Source organism: Onychostoma macrolepis, chromosome 16, assembly GCF_012432095.1.
Source record: "Onychostoma macrolepis isolate SWU-2019 chromosome 16, ASM1243209v1, whole genome shotgun sequence".
Taxonomy (NCBI): domain Eukaryota; kingdom Metazoa; phylum Chordata; class Actinopteri; order Cypriniformes; family Cyprinidae; genus Onychostoma; species Onychostoma macrolepis.
In genome coordinates, this window is record NC_081170.1 from 34,755,489 (window position 1) to 34,772,151 (window position 16,663).

The 16,663-nt window shown below is 39.1% G+C and overlaps 1 protein-coding gene across 1 annotated transcript in view; it reads right to left on the reverse strand.

Annotated features, from left to right (window-relative positions):
* The window catches only part of cers2b (ceramide synthase 2b), a 29,697-nt gene that overhangs the window by 8,799 nt on the left and 4,235 nt on the right, over positions 1-16,663 (reverse strand). Inside the window, exons 2-4 of the mRNA XM_058747247.1 lie at positions 1,993-2,166; positions 896-1,013; positions 690-808 (exon numbers count right to left, since the gene is read on the reverse strand). Coding sequence (XP_058603230.1) covers positions 690-808; positions 896-1,013; positions 1,993-2,165 — 410 coding nt within the window. The 5' untranslated portion in view covers position 2,166. The remainder of the gene's footprint in view (positions 1-689; positions 809-895; positions 1,014-1,992; positions 2,167-16,663) is intronic.

Sequence of the window (16,663 nt, forward strand, 5' to 3'; positions counted from 1 at the left end):
CCAGATTGTCAGAGCAAAGTCGGAATTGACCCTTTTTTTTTTTTTTTTTAAATAGCCTTGATGCACAGCCAGCCTTATACTCTCCTAGGTTCACGAAACTGTCGTCCATAAAATGTGCTGCACAAATTCAAACATTTGGGTTGTGCTGTTCTGTTGTAACAAATCTTAACCAATGATTCCTAATTGCATCTACTTTCAGAAGGCCAAATAAAGTGCTTTTGCTTTGACATAGAAACACATATATAGCCTATATATTGACATAGCCTTCCCTTTAAGACAGAATAAATACTTTTGTGTGAGCTTTGTAACTCTGCAGATCTTATACATTCACAAACAGCTACATAACACACTAAAGAAAAGGAAAACAGGAAATCGCATCATATGACCCCTTTAAAACCTGAGCTGGAAACAGGAGCAATGCTGTTGTCCTCTAGGACCAATAGATTTAGAAAAAATGCATGTGAACGAACATATGAATAATTTAGTCAGTGCCAAACACGCTTCAGAGGATCAGACTCACTGTTCAAGCAGAACCGACTTCAGCTTTTGCACTTAGAGAAACCGTTTTCATAAAGTATCACTTAATCTCATCCATCAGCAGCTCAAGCTCATTTCACAGGAAACGGTCGATGGTAACAGGACTATAAAGAGTGCTTGTGAATAATGTATCTGTTGGTGTGTTTTTTCACCTGGCCTCACGAAACTTCTTGAGAAGGTTGGGTCTGTCTTGATTCCTGCGCCGTCTGAACCAGCGCTGGACCTGTCGCTCTGTCCATCCCGTCTGCTGGCACAGTTTCTCTACTGAACTCTGGAGAGCAAAAACATATTAAGAGCTGATGCGCTAGTGTGGGCCAATGTGTAATTCATGTATAAGAGCGGTTAGCAGCGTACACACCTGTGTGGGGTTTTTAGTTGTGTTGCAATAGTAGGACTCCAGTGTGAGGTTTTGTGTAATTCGCCGTCTGGCTGTTTCCTTCAAGCCCAGCAGAGAGGCTAGTGGTGTCGCAACATATCTGTACACACAGGCAGACGTTTTTGAAGAAAGAAATTAATAGTTATTGAGTAAGGATGCATTAAATGATCAAAAGTGACAGTAAAGAAATGTATAATGTTACAAAAGGTTTGTATTTCAAATAAATGCTGTTCTTTTAACTTTCTATTCATCTGTGAATCCTGAAAAATAAAATGTATCACAGTTTCCACAAAAATATTGGGCAGCACAACTGTTTTCAACATTGATAATAATCAGAAATGTTTCTTGAGCAGCAAATCAGCATATTAGAATGATTTCTGAAGGATCATGTGACACTGAAGACTGGAGTAATGCTGCTGAAAATACTGCTTTGATCACAGAAATAAATTACGTTTTAACAGATATTGACATAGAAAACAACCATTTTAAATTGTAATAATATTTCACATTTTTACTGTTTTACTGTATTTTTGATTAAATAAATGCAACTTTGCTGAGCAGAAGAGACTTCATCCATTACATTTTTATGTTAAAAACGCTTTTTTAGACTATGTATTTTAAATGACGTTGATTGATATGTTGAAATGGACTGTTCAGTTTGATTAATGATTAGTGGCATGAGACTGTTCCAAATATGTCTCACAGTCTAGTCAGGCAGTTTATTATAGTTCCGACTAGAGTATTTTAGTGCACTGATCCCAATTCTGCCTCTTGTTCCTTAATTCTCATACTTACAGTAATTAAAAATTCACAGGATGAATGAGGAAGCAAGACATGGTGTGAAGAGACAGCTTAGGATGAGAGAGGGAGAGAGGGATGTGAGTGCAACATGAAGGGAGTGACGCAGGGAGAGAAGACATTAAAATTTGAAAAGCGAGAGACAAAAAGCACGTCGACACGTATAAATAGAACTAAAGATCTATTTATAAACAGGTCAGACAGGGAGAGGGAGAGAAAAGCTCTGCATGGAGGTCATACAGTAAAACACAGAGGAAGAGGAAGACAGAGCTTTGACGCACCTCTCAAAGACCTGTCGAATTACTAGAAACAGGACGGCGATTGGCAGTGCCACCCACAAATCCCGTGCCTTCGCATAGACCCGGCCATCACGGTCCTCCAGATCAGCCCATCCCAAACCCTCGGGGAACCACAGACGCTCCTGCCAGAAGACTTCACTCACCCACTCCAGCATGCTGCAGAACAAAGACACAGACCAGTTACATTCATGCATGTGAAAGACGAGTTTTATACAAAGCGACTTATGAAGGTACACATTTGAATGATTTCTTGTTTCCCTGGAAAGTGAACTTTGCCGTTGTTAGTGCCATGCTCTACTGTTTGAGCTATCCATCCACCCATCCATCATCTATCTAATCTTCCCATCCATCCACCCATCCATCCATCCATCCATCTATCTAATCTTCCCATCCATCCACCCATCATCTATCTAATCTTCCCATCCATCCACCCATCCATCATCTATCTAATCTTCCCATCCATCCACCCATCCATCCATCCATCCATCCATCCATCTATCTAATCTTCCCATCCATCCACCCATCATCTATCTAATCTTCCCATCCATCCATCCATCCATCATCTATCTAATCTACCCATCCATCCATCCATCATCTATCTAATCTTCCCATCCATCCATCCATCCATCCATCATCTATCTAATCTACCCATCCATCCATCCACCCATCATCTATCTAATCTTCCCATCCATCCATCCATCATCTATCTAATCTACCCATCCATCCATCCATCCATCCATCCATCTATCTAATCTTCCCATCCATCCACCCATCATCTATCTAATCTTCCCATCCATCCACCCATTCATCCATCCATCCATCTATCTAATCTTCCCATCCATCCACCCATCCACCCATCATCTATCTAATCTTCCCATCCATCCATCCACCCATTCATCCATCCATCCATCCATCATCTATCTAATCTACCAATCCATCCTTCCACCCACCCATTCATCATCTATCTAATCTTCCCATCCATCCATCCATCCATCCATCTATCTAACCTTCCCATCCATCCACCCATCCATCATCTGTCTAATCTTCCCATCCATCCATCCACCCACCCATCCATCATCTATCTAATCTTTCCTTCCATCCATCCATCCACCCATCCATCATCTATCTAATCTTCCCATCCATCCACCCATCCATCATCTGTCTAATCTTCCCTTTCAACCACCCATCATCTATCTAATCTTCCCTTCCACCCACCCATCATCTATCTAATCTTCCCATCCATCCACCCATCCATCATCTGTCTAATCTTCCCTTTCACCCACCCATCATCTATCTAATCTTCCCTTCCACCCACCCACCCATCATCTATCTAATCTTCTCATCCATCCACCCATCCATCCATTCATCATCTATCTAATCTTCCCATCCATCCGCCCATTCATCCATCCATCCATCATCTATCTAATCTACCCATCCATCCATCCACCCACCCACCCATTCATCATCTATCTAATCTTCCCATCCATCCATCCATCATCTATCTAATCTTCCCATCCATCCACCCATTCATCCATCCATCCATCCATCCATCCATCATCTATCTAATCTACCCATCCATCCATCCACCCACCCATCCATTCATCATCTATCTAATCTTCCCATCCATCCATCCATCCATCCACCCACCCATCATCTATCTAATCTTCCCATCCATCCACCCATCCATTCATCGTCTATCTAAACTGAACATCCATCCATCCTTCCATCATCTATCTAATCTGCACATCCATCCATCCTTCCACCCATCCATTCATCATCTATCTAATCTTCCCATCCATCCATCCTTCCACCCATCCATTCATCATCTATCTAATCTTCCCATCCATCCATCCATCATCTATCTAATCTTCCCATCCATCCACCCATTCATCCATCCACACACCCATCCATCATCTATCTAATCTTCCCATCCATCCATTCATTCATCCATCCATCCATTCATTCATCCATCCACACACCCATCCATCATCTATCTAATCTTCCCATCCATCCATCCATCCATCCATCCATTCATCATCTATCTAAACTGCACATCCATCCATCCTTCCATCATCTATCTAATCTGCACATACATCCATCCTTCCACCCTTCCATTCATCATCTATCTAATCTTCCCATCCATCCATCCATTCATCATCTATCTAATCTGCACATCCATTCATCATCTATCTAATCTACCATCCATCCATCCATCCACCCATCCACCATCTATCTAATCTACCCATCCATCCATCCTTCCACCCATCATCTATCTAATCTACCCATTCATCCATCCATCCACCCATCCATCATCTAATCCATCCATCCATCCATCCTTCATCTATCTAATCTACCCATCCATCCATCCTTCCACCCACCCACCCATATAACTATCTATCCATCCATTCAGAAAGAAAGATTCATCATCTATTCTATCTAATCTTCCCATCCATCCATTCATCATCTATCTAAACTGCACATCCATCCATCCTTCCATCATCTATCTAATCTGCACATACATCCATCCTTCCACCCATCCATTCATCATCTATCTAATCTTCCCATCCATCCATCCATCCATTCATCATCTATCTAATCTGCACATCCATCCATCATCTATCTAATCTACCCATCCATCCATCCACCCATCATCTATCTAATCTACCCATCCATCCATTCATCCATCCATCCACCCATCCATCCATCATCTATCTAATCTACCCATCCATCCATCCATCCATCCATCCACCCATCCACCATCTATCTAATCTACCCATCCATCCATCCTTCCACCCATCATCTATCTAATCTACCCAATCATCCATTCATCTATCCATTCACCCATCCATCATCTATCTAATCTACCCATCCATCCATCCATTCATCATCTATCTAATCTACCCATTCATCCATCCATCCACCCATCCATCATCTATCTAATCTACCCATTCATCCATCCACCCACCCATCCATCATCTATCTAATCTACCCATCCATCCATCCATCCATCATCTATCTAATCTCATCCACCCATCCATCCATCCATTCATCCATCCTTCCACCCATCCATCATCTATCCAACCACCCACCCATATAACTATCTATCCATCCATTCAGAAAGAAAGATTTCTGAGCAAAAAGTCATCTGGCAGTTTTGAGGGGAAAAGTTAGAATTGTGAGATAAAAGGTTGCAATTACCTTTTTTATATATACAGGTGCATCTCAATAAATTAGAATGTTGTGGAAAAGTTCATTTATTTCAGTAATTCAACTGAAATTGTGAAACTCGTGTATTAAATAAATTCAATGCATACAGACTGATGTAGCTTAAGTCTTTGGTTCTTTTAATTGTGATGATTTTGGCTCACATTTAACAAAACCCAACCCACTATCTCAACAAATTAGAATACTTCATAAGACCAAAAAAAAAAAACATTTTTAGTGAATCGTTGGCCTTCTGGAAAGTATGTTCATTTACTGTATATGTACTCAATACTTGGTAGGGGCTCCTTTTTCTTTAATTACTGCCTCAATTCGGCGTGGCATGGAGGTGATCAGTTTGTGGCACTGCTGAGGTGGTATGGAAGCCCAGGTTTCTTTGACAGTGGCCTTCAGCTCATCTGAATTTTTTGGTCTTGTTTCTTATTTTCCTCTTGACAATATAATCTATGGGGTTCAGGTCTGGTGAGTTTGCTGGCCAGTCAAGCACACCAACACCATGGTCATTTAACCAACTTTTGGTGATTTTGGCAGTCTGGGCAGGTGCCAAATCCTGCTGGAAAATGAAATCAGCATCTTTAAAAAGCTGGTCAGCAGAAGGAAGCATGAAGTGCTCCAAAAATTTTTGGTAAACGGCTGCAGTGACTTCGGTTTTCAAAAAACACAATGGACCAACACCAGCAGATGACTTTGCACCCCAAATCATCAGACTGTGGAAACTTAACACTGGACTTCAAGCAACTTGGGCTATGAGCTTCTCCACCCTTCCTCCAGACTCTAGGACCTTGGTTTCCAAATGAAATACAAAACTTGTTCTCATCTGAAAAGAGGACTTTGGACCACTGGGCAACAGTCCAGTTCTTCTTCTCTTTCTTCTTCTCCCAGGTAAGGCGCCTCTGACGTTGTCTGTGGTTCAGGAGTGGCTTAACAAGAGGAATACGACAACTGTAGCCAAATTCCTCGACACGTCTGTGTGTGGTGGCTCTTGATGCCTCGACCCCAGCCTCAGGCCATTCCTTGTGAAGTTCACCCAAATTCTTGAATCAATTTTTCTTGACAATCCTCATAAGGCTGCGGTTCTCTCGGTTGGTTGTGCATTTTTTTCCTTCCACTCAACTTTCTGTTAACATGCTTGGATACAGCACTCTGTAAACAGCCAGCTTCTTCGGCAATGAATGTTTGTGGCTTACCCTCCTTGTGACGGGTGTCAATGATTGTCTTCTGGACAACTGTCAGATCAGCAGTCTTCCCCATGATTGTGTAGCCTAGTGAACCAAACTGAGAGACCATTTTGACGCCTCAGGAAACCTTTGCAGGTGTTTTGAGTTGATGAGCTGATTGGCATGAACTTTTCCACGACATTCTAATTTATTGAGATGCACCTGTATGTATTGCAAGGTGGAACCAAGCTTCCATAAGGATGCTTATTTTCCCAATTGTACAGAGTCCTGCACCCTCACATCTCTTTAACCGTTTTATTTTGTTTGTCTTCAGCAGGTGAAAATGGTGCATCCTGTCACTTACTACAGCAGCAGCACACGCTCATCAACAAAACACAAGGCTTGAGGAATCATGCAAATGCTGCAGGATGATGCAAAACTGGATGCTGTTTGTTCTAAAACATCTAAACCTCTAATCCATTCTTCAGTATGAGTGAAAATAACAGTGCCGCCTTAGCAAACACAACTGTGTCATAAAATCTGATATGGGTACATGCACTGGGCCATGTTTAACAGTGACATGTGACATCACTCGATCTGACACAGCATCTCTGAAGCTTACAGATGTAAAGCTTTGTTCCAGCGATGTGCTCACATATGATTTTAGCTCCTAGACACCCTCTTTACTTTCGACTTCAAGTGGGTGGAGTGACTGGTTACGTTACAACCTCAAGACAGACCACAGTTGATCTAGATAATATGTTCAAAGATGTTGAGTTTGAGTTGTTGTTTTTCATTTTGAAGAGGAAGAGCATACATGCTGTTTAACATTACAGGGCAGGAGGCATCTGAAATCAGACTGAGGCAGATGTGATGTGTGTATGTGATCTGCACGGTATAGCTGAGGTTTGTGTGATGTGGTGACTCTATTGTGGTCTCCTAATTATTACTGCAGCTTGCCAAGCCTTGCATTAATATTGCTTTGCGTTATTATTACATGCAATTTTTTTTTTTTTTTTTTTGAGTGTGAAACCCTGAAAAAAGAAGTGACCTAAGAGGTTCAATCACTTATACTTAAACAAATAAGCAAAAGATGCATTTTTTGAATCAATTGTACTAATCAAATTCACACGTGAATGTTTGATTTCTGCCACCGCTTCTGTTTTCACAATAAGCATGTAGCTTATTTTACATTTAAAATCCACCTGCCTTTTTGAATGAACATGATGCTTCTGGCTGTTCCTTATATTAAGGGTTAAGAAATTTTCTAAAGCTCAATGGTTTAAAGTTCATTGTGTGCGTCATCTTGCAGCATTTGCACTCCAGACATGAATGATTCCTCAAATCATAGAGCTAGTCTGAGCTTTAACATCAGACCTCAATAACACAGTCTAATTTAGGGCTGAGACTACATGGTGACCTTACGTTTTAGATATTCCACAGCTAAGCCTGAACCTGCACTCAACGAACCTGCCCATAGATTTCACCGAACTGAGAACTGAGGTGTGGAAAAACACGATGTGGTCACTGATGCAACTGACTGAAGCACAGGAGGATTGTAAAACACGAAACAGTTCTGAAAGCTTTGCATGTTTGGCGAGTCATAGCAACAGACTGCGTAGACAGGAAAAATCTGCCGGATCTACAGTATGCATAAAACAACCCATCAAAGTTCATTTTTTGTTACTTGATGCAATAGTTTCTGCAAATTATTTCACAGTTGGCGGCAAAGAAATGAGTGGGAAATGTGCAACGTATGTATAGTCAGAATGGGGAAATATCTCAGTGACAAACATACTCTATGACATCTCATGGCAATCACATTCCTCAGAAGAGCTAGTTTCTTCCTGACTGTTTTTCTGATATGATGATGAAAGTCTCTCAGTGATGTCTTATGCTTGATCTCACACGTTGAAGACAAGCACTTTGGCCATCTGATGCATATTACGCAAACTGGGAAGCATCAGGACAGCTCTAATCTGATTGATTGTCTTCTCTGATTTGGGGTGCACAGGTTTAAACAGATCACCTGGAAACACAATTGTGTTTACAAAGCATCAGACTGCTACAGTGAGCCCTGCTGGATTTGCCCATGTTTACATTAAAGCTTTGCATTTTGGGTGCAGCATGCAGCAGCAAGCAGTGCTGTATGTTTCACTTTGTGTTTATTACTTTTGCATGGACAGAAAGTCTGATTACAAAGTCAACACACATTTTTAAAGTCGGCATGAAATGAAATCCAACATACCTTTTTAATAAATGCATATAGGTCTTAGGTCCTACTCTATATTAGGTTTTTCTAAATGCTATGTACTTAATAATAAAATAATTAATTGTTAGGTATACTGCCTATTGTGTTCATATTGAATTGCAAACACTTTTGCAGCTATTGATTTTGCTGCTATATACGGGTAAAGATGGGACAGGTTTGGTGGTCTGGTTAGGTTTAAGGGATAGAGGGTCAACAGTGTAATTATAGATGTAAACAGAAATTAATTACAGATGTATACAGGATGTTTTTTTAAAATATAAGTACAGTGTAAAAACATATATGTACACAAATGATTAATTTAAATGTACTTAATACTTATATTTGACTTGGGTCTGATCTTACTGGTATAATTATTTGGATCTCTTAATGTATAATCAAGGCTTCACTTTGGTGACGTATACAGGACTCTCCGATCATAATTATGGAAAAGCACATTTATTAATTTTTCTCCAAAATCTTTTGTCATGCTTTAAAGAAGTACACTTATTTTGCTGTGTGACTAACATACTAAAGCACATGTAAAGTACTTTTAAAGTGCTAATTATAGGTGTTTGTAATTTTAACTGTGTTATTTGATATTATATTTAAAAGTTAATATATTTTAAATGTACTAAATCCATCATTACAAATGTGTAATTACAAATATATTTAAATACATGACATACAGGTTTAGTTTAGCTTATCATAAATGTTTGTCTGCACATTCAGCAGTAACACTTTAACCATATTTCAAAGACATTATATAACATATATATAAAAATTACGCATAAAAATTGCATTTAAACATACTTGTAGTTATGTGTGCTTTTAAACTTAAGTATAATGGTACCTAAAGTTCCTACTTACATGGGACACTAAAGCACACTAAAGTTCAGCTAATTTCATTTAATATAAATTTAAATGCAATTAAGTGTCTGAAAATTTAGTTTGCACTTATATACCACATCTCAACATCCAATCAACAACCGATGCATAGAACCCCTAATAATACAGAAGAAAAAATCTGTCTCTACATCCATTTCATCATGAATTTAATGGGTTTTTGCCACAAAACTCTATTATCGTGCTATTACTCAAGGAGGTTTAGCACTATCCATTTTTTGAGCCAATCAACAGAGCCATTAAACGACATGTGACTGATCACCCTATATTAGAGCTCCATGCATGCACACTGATGTGTGTTTCACTGAGAGTGTTTCCTCTCGCTGACCTCACGGAGAGGACAAAGCTCCAGCAGATGTGGCCAGAACATTAGCTTCATTGTTATTCTCCGCTCACACAATCCATCATAGAACAATAACACCACACCGCTCAGGAGACGAGCAATGAGTTCGTGAGTTCAGACCAACCAACATGATGAGGGGTAAACAGCCGGTTCAACACAATTCATTTGAGAGAATTAGTCTTGGATTGTAAATGAGTTTCCAAATGTTTGGTGAAACTGGAGGTACTGTTTGTGCAACATAAACAGGTATATAAAGGAAATAAGCACGTCAAAGTGTTCCCTCAGTTTAGGTGAGCTAAGGCAACTTTGCATGTCAATAGATGCTGTGTTTTTGAGAGCTGCTGCAGGGATGGGAAAATATTCAGCAAGTAATTACTTCCATTTAACTTGCATAACAACTTCCAGAAAATAACAACATACAGATATGAGAGTGAATAAATGAACAGTATTTTAGTTTAGGTGAACTGTTCCTTTAAATCCCATGAGTTACATTTAAGAGAGGTCAGTTTTATAAAACAGAAGTTGAATCAGTGACAGGGTAACACACTTCTGTTTTAATGTTTGGGTGCAGTGTTTGTGTTTTTCCTGTTGTGAGAGCAGTTCATCAAGATATATAGATATATTCAATCTCTCTCCCTCAATCATCTCTAGACTGTTCAAGAACAGACCACTGAAATATAGTTCACTCTGCTAAAACAACTTGTCGCATCAAAGTATACTAATAGATATAACAGAGAGTGACCTTGTGAAAATGAAGTGCACTCAATTGACTCTTTGCTGGGAGTTTGACTGACAGGCGATCTGACCAATCATAACACCAAATCTGCCATTTTTGTCCAACAAACAAACAAGACAGGAGAGTACACTCTTAAAAATAAAGGTGCTTCACGATGCCATAAAATAACCTTTTTTCAGATTATAAAAAGGTAAGAAAGAGATGGTTCTTTAAAGAACCTTTGACTGAATGGTTCTTTCTGGAACCAAAAATGGTTCTTCTATGGCATCGCTGTGAAGAACCTTTTGAAGCGCCTTTATTTTTAAGAGTGTACACAGCCCTAGTTTATGTCTGCGCAAATCATTTCTCTCCAGACTGCTTTGTGAATGCCATGTCGTTATAGTGCTCAGCTAGCATTTTAACCATATTTGTGTGCATACCTTATCAAAGTATTTTAATTGAGCCGTGCTGATGACAGGTCAGCGTGAGCTTTGTAGCATCGCGCTGTTTCGTCCCACTTTCGGTATGTTTGGCTTCCCATGTGTTCGGCTGTTCTCTCGCTCTCAGTAATGTTGCTTCGACCGACTGTTCATTGCTGTAGGTATGCAAAGCAGAGATGTATACGCTACGCCCTCTTCTAAAGACGGGGCTCTTTTTTAGACACGCCCCAAAAATGACATTTTCCAGATGTTATAATAAATGTGACCCTGGACCACAAAACCAGTCATAGGGGTCAATTTTTTTCAATTGAGATTTATACATAATCCTGAAAGTTGGATAAATAAGCTTTCCATTGATGTATGGTTTGTTAGGATCGGACAATATTTGGCTGAGATACAACTATTTGAAAATCTGGAATCTGAGGGTGCAAAAAAATCTAAATATTGAGAAAATCACCTTTAAAGTTGTCCAAATGAAGTTCTTAGCTATGCATATTACTAATTAAAAATGAAGTTTTTATACATTTACGAAAGGATATTAGCAAAATATCTTCATGAAAAATGATCTTTACTTAATATCCTAATGATTTTTGACATAATTGTTTTTTTTTTAATTTTGACCCATAAGACCCATAAATTGTTGGCTATTGCTACAAATATACCTGTGCTGCTTATGACTGCTTTTGTGCTCCAGGGTCACAAATGATCTGTGGGGTATTTTGAGCTGAAACTTCACAGACACATTCTGGGGACACCAAAGACCAATATTACATCTTATAAATAGGGGCAAAACGGGCCTTTTAATGAGCAGTCTTAAAATGTAAGATTACGCAGTTGATTTTCTTTTCAGTCCATTTTGATTGATTCCATGTTTTGTCATCATCTGATAATCTACGTGGTGCACGTCTTGGTCAGAGGAGCGTAACTGTAGAATGTGGTTCATATTCAGAGGATGGTCAGTGTCAAGAGCGTGTTTGACCTTGCTGAATGAATCATTTATTAATTAGACTGTTTTAGTCGACCTTGTCTGACACACATCTGGGATTGGGACGGTTGCCATTAGGCATCATTAGTGCTCTGTAGATAGACTATAATGAGTCTTTGGTGCTGTCAGACATACAGTACAGTGTTTTCCACAAGACACAAACATACAAATGCCAAAGTTTCAAGGTTTTTCTAGTGGGCATGCTCTAGTTTAGTGCCTGCTAGTAGATCATAACTAAACCATCTGGTTCAATAATCATTCTCCATATAAACGACAGATATTTAATTATATTGTAATAGCAGTGCAAGCAGAGCAAGTGTACTGAAATGAATGGGAATGCCAATGCATAGCGTTCTGAATGTATTAAAAACCTCTGTGAATCCACACACATTCACACACTCACTCTTCTGACGTCTGCTTGAGTTTCCAGCACTCAACAAAACCCTGTTCCTTGCAAAACGCTCTACACACTTCCTCACGGTCCTGCCAGACACACACACACAGTGCACTGATAGGTTGAGCAGAGAATGGCCAGAGTGGAGTCACATGACCAGAGCAGCCAATGAGAGCTCGGGAAGCGCTGTCGTGAGCGGGATGGAGCGTCTGACCCTCACAGGCGTGTCTGACTGCGGTGAAGAGGAATGCTTGCATTAACACAAGTTCTGAAATAAGACAGAGAGAGTGTTAAACTGAACTTTATCTGACCTTGTACTCGTAGCGTGTTTGCAGCACTGATGCATTTGACTGCTAAACACAGCCTTGTAAAAAACATGCATTTTATGATGAACTAAATTCTTTTTAAATCAATTTTTAAATCACTTTGTTTTTATTGTTGTGATTATTATTATTTTTAATTCCACTTATTATTTCACTTCCTTTTATGTAAAGCACTTTGAATTACCACTGTGTAAGAAATGTGCTATATAAATAAACTTGCCTTGCCTTGCCTAAAATATACTTTAATGTCATTTCTATTGAAACCTGTATGTCATGTATTTAAATACATTTGTAATTGCACATTGCAATAATGATAAAGGTGCAATTTAGTACATTGCAATATATACAATGCAATATCGAATATCATGCTACCTGTTATAATCGAGCACTGAACATGTGCGTACGTTAATCAGCACATCAAAATAAGTGTACCTTCTTTGTTTACTTTTTATTAAAACATAATGATTTAAAATGCTCTTTAAAGTATAACGTAAGTATAAAGTATAACGCACTTTTGAAAAGTGTAAGTAACAGTCAAGAATGTGTCTCTTTTCAAGTGCATTTAAGTGTTCTTTTATTTCATTAATATTACATTTTCTGCAAGTACAGTGTTTTAAAAACATACTTAAGATTTGAAGTGCACATTCAATACAATTGACCCTTTGCAGGGAGTTTGATTGACAGGCGATCTGACCAATCATAACGCTGAATCTGCCATTTTGTCCAACAAACAAACCAGAGAGGTGAATAAATTACCTTCGGCGGACTTAAACTTGAAAAATAGTGTGTATTGACGTCTTTCCACAGCTGAAAAAAATACTGTGTGATGTTCATTCATGTTTATTTCATGCTTTAAGTAAATATGAAAAGACGATCGGTTCACATACTGCTTGAACTGAAACACGCTTGAACACAAAACGGTATTTATTGTTTGAATTTCTTTAAAAAATGACCAAATATGAAGCCATGCTGATTTCAAGCCTCATATGTTCTCAAGCAGTAAAAATACATCTCGGAGCAAAGAGGACACTGACAACACGCCGACAGACAAGACGGACGGTTACTTCCGGTATGAAATAAGGTCTCAGCTTCCAGTTTTTGTCATTTTTTAAAATAAATTCAAACAATAACTACCTTTTGGCTCTTTAATGTGTCATGACAGATCGCTGTAGCGCCTCAGTTCAAGCGGCACGTGAAGCGATCATCTCTTCCACTATACTACTGATAGCATGAAATAAATATGAATAAACATCAGAAGGTGTCTTGTTTCAACCGCAGAAAGACGTCAATACACAACATTTTCAAGTTCAAGACCACCGACGTTAATCCATCACCAGCAAAGTCACGATACAATATGTATCCCGATACAGGACTGCAGCAGAATGTAGTAAAACAGCTGTTTATTAAACACTGCATACTATAGGGCCATTACTAACTATAGGCAGAGCAGCAGTTGACCTCTGCATAATAAAGGGCCTCCATAACTGTACCACCAATTACATTGAGCACTTCCCACAAGGTACAATATTCTTTTGCATCTTGTTTTTAGGCCCATAAATAATAATGTACTCATTCTAATAAATTTATATTGTAATGTACTCATTCTAATATATTAAAAAATCATCTTTACATTGCTGGTAGGTTATCATTGCACAAACTAACACACTCTCTATGATTAAAAAATAAAAATAATAATTAGAAGCGTTTTAAACTAATGCGCTGTCTTCACTGTAGCTCACAGCACATTCAACAACACAGAAACTTCTCAGCGCTGCCCCGCAATTTCATCAATAAAGTAGCTTAATCGCTCAAGAGCTGCATTATCTTTCTTGACAAGGAGCTGGTAACATCATTGTTTCTGAAGCAAGCTTCACTGTTAATAGAGAAACGTGGCGTTATTCATACAACCTCGCTCGCTCTCTCTCGCTCTCTCTCTCTCGTAAATGAACACTTGTCTTGATGAATTACACTTTTCTGAGAAAGCAAGCGTGTTTATCCGCAGTGGAGAGAGAGCGTATACTCATGGTTGCCAGGCTGACACACTTAGATATTTCGATATTGCGCAAGTATGAAGCTCTGTTTCGGGGATTAAGTCTCTTTATATCAGGCAACCCTGGTTGTGTTCCTCTGTGGCCAGATTAAACCTTGTTGTAGCCTATTATACTCTATTCATAATTACGACACATCGTCGTATCGAACACACCCCTTTAGGTAGATTTTGAGGCACACTTCCTTGAAAAACAGAAGTAATCCACTGCGTCCTCAGTGGCTCAGATGTTGGGAGAAAGTGAAGTCTCGTTTGTTCAGTCTAACACGCCTAGTGAGACTGATTTGGTTTAATGAGGATTAAAAAATAAGATTATCATTGTAGGGTGGCTGTGTTCACACACTGCCAACACACACTTATGTCCAAACACCATGTAAAAGTGGAATTTGCATAACAGGAGCCCTTTAAATCTCACAACTCTAGTGAACATGCTTTTCTTAGCAATTATACTTCTGATAAAAAGAGTAAAAATCCCCCAAATTTCCACTGAAAGAGATAGCTGAGTCATATATAGAGACCACGAGACAGTTTCACTTCAGACAGAAGACAATCCCTGGTAACCGCATAACAACATGTCAACAACCACTCAGAACACCCTAGCAACCACATAGCAACATGTCAACAACCACTCAGAACACCCTAGCAACCACATAGCAACGTCAACAACCACTCAGAACACCCTAGCAACCACATAGCAACGTCAACATCCACTCAGAACACCCTAGCAACCACATAGCAACGTCAACAACCACTCAGAACACCCTAGCAACCACATAGCAATGCCTTACAGCACCTTACCTCACAACATCAGTGCCTGTTGGGTCTGATTTTTTTTTTCCATTCATTTGTACCATGGGATTTTTAAAAAGTCTTTGTTTAAGCATTATAAGCCATGAACAAAACTAACCAGCTACGAGGTTAATTACAACATTACAAACTTCAATTTTAAGCCAAAAATTCAGACAAAAATAAAAAGGCACAGAACTGAGAAATCCACAGCTTTGATGAGGGAAAGACGTATACTCCCATGAGGCATTGCAAATGACATAATCAAACTAAAAATGATGGAGAAATATAAAACTATTGATTTAAAGTTTATTATATTTATAGGAACAATATTTAAATTTATTGCAAAATATGCATATATTTACAAATATTTAAGCGTTTTGACAGCATAGCGAGACTCAATTACTCTGTGTTTTGGCACAGTTTACTTGCCACAACTCTCTGATTGATGGAATTTCCTGTACAGCATCATGGGTAATGTAGTTTTTCACAATGAATTCAGCTGTTAAACATGACAGCTTTTAAAAATTAGTTTACAGCTTGAAAAAAGCATATACCACCGATTAACCTGGTAACAAACTGCTGCCCTCTATTGTGGCTGTGAGTTTTGCACAATAAAGCACCACAACATTTCCTTTAGAAACAGAAAAAATAAAATAAAAATCTCATTTATACAAGAGAAAGAGAATTTACCTAATTACATTTGTGGCACATTAACATCACTTTAGATACCCAGAGGATTCACAGCTGCCTCCACAGACTGGAGTGATGGACGAGCCCAGGTGGAGCTGCCAGACTTCCAGCACTGAGGTTTTGCTTAGTAATGGTGAGGTGGTTTGTTTGACAGCGATACGCACATGAAGTCATTCAATGACAAGTCAAGAACTCAGTAAACTAATCAGCAGCAGCGCGTCCAGCCTGCTCAGTGTTTGTAAAGCCAGCAACAAATATTTGGGAGTCAAATGTCCATCACTGGCCTTGTGTAAACAGGTTTGTTGTGTGTAATTATATTGGTCGGTGAGGGTGTTACGGGATGATTTCTGCTGATGATCCCTCTGTTTATGCAGCTGAACCAACACCAGCGTGT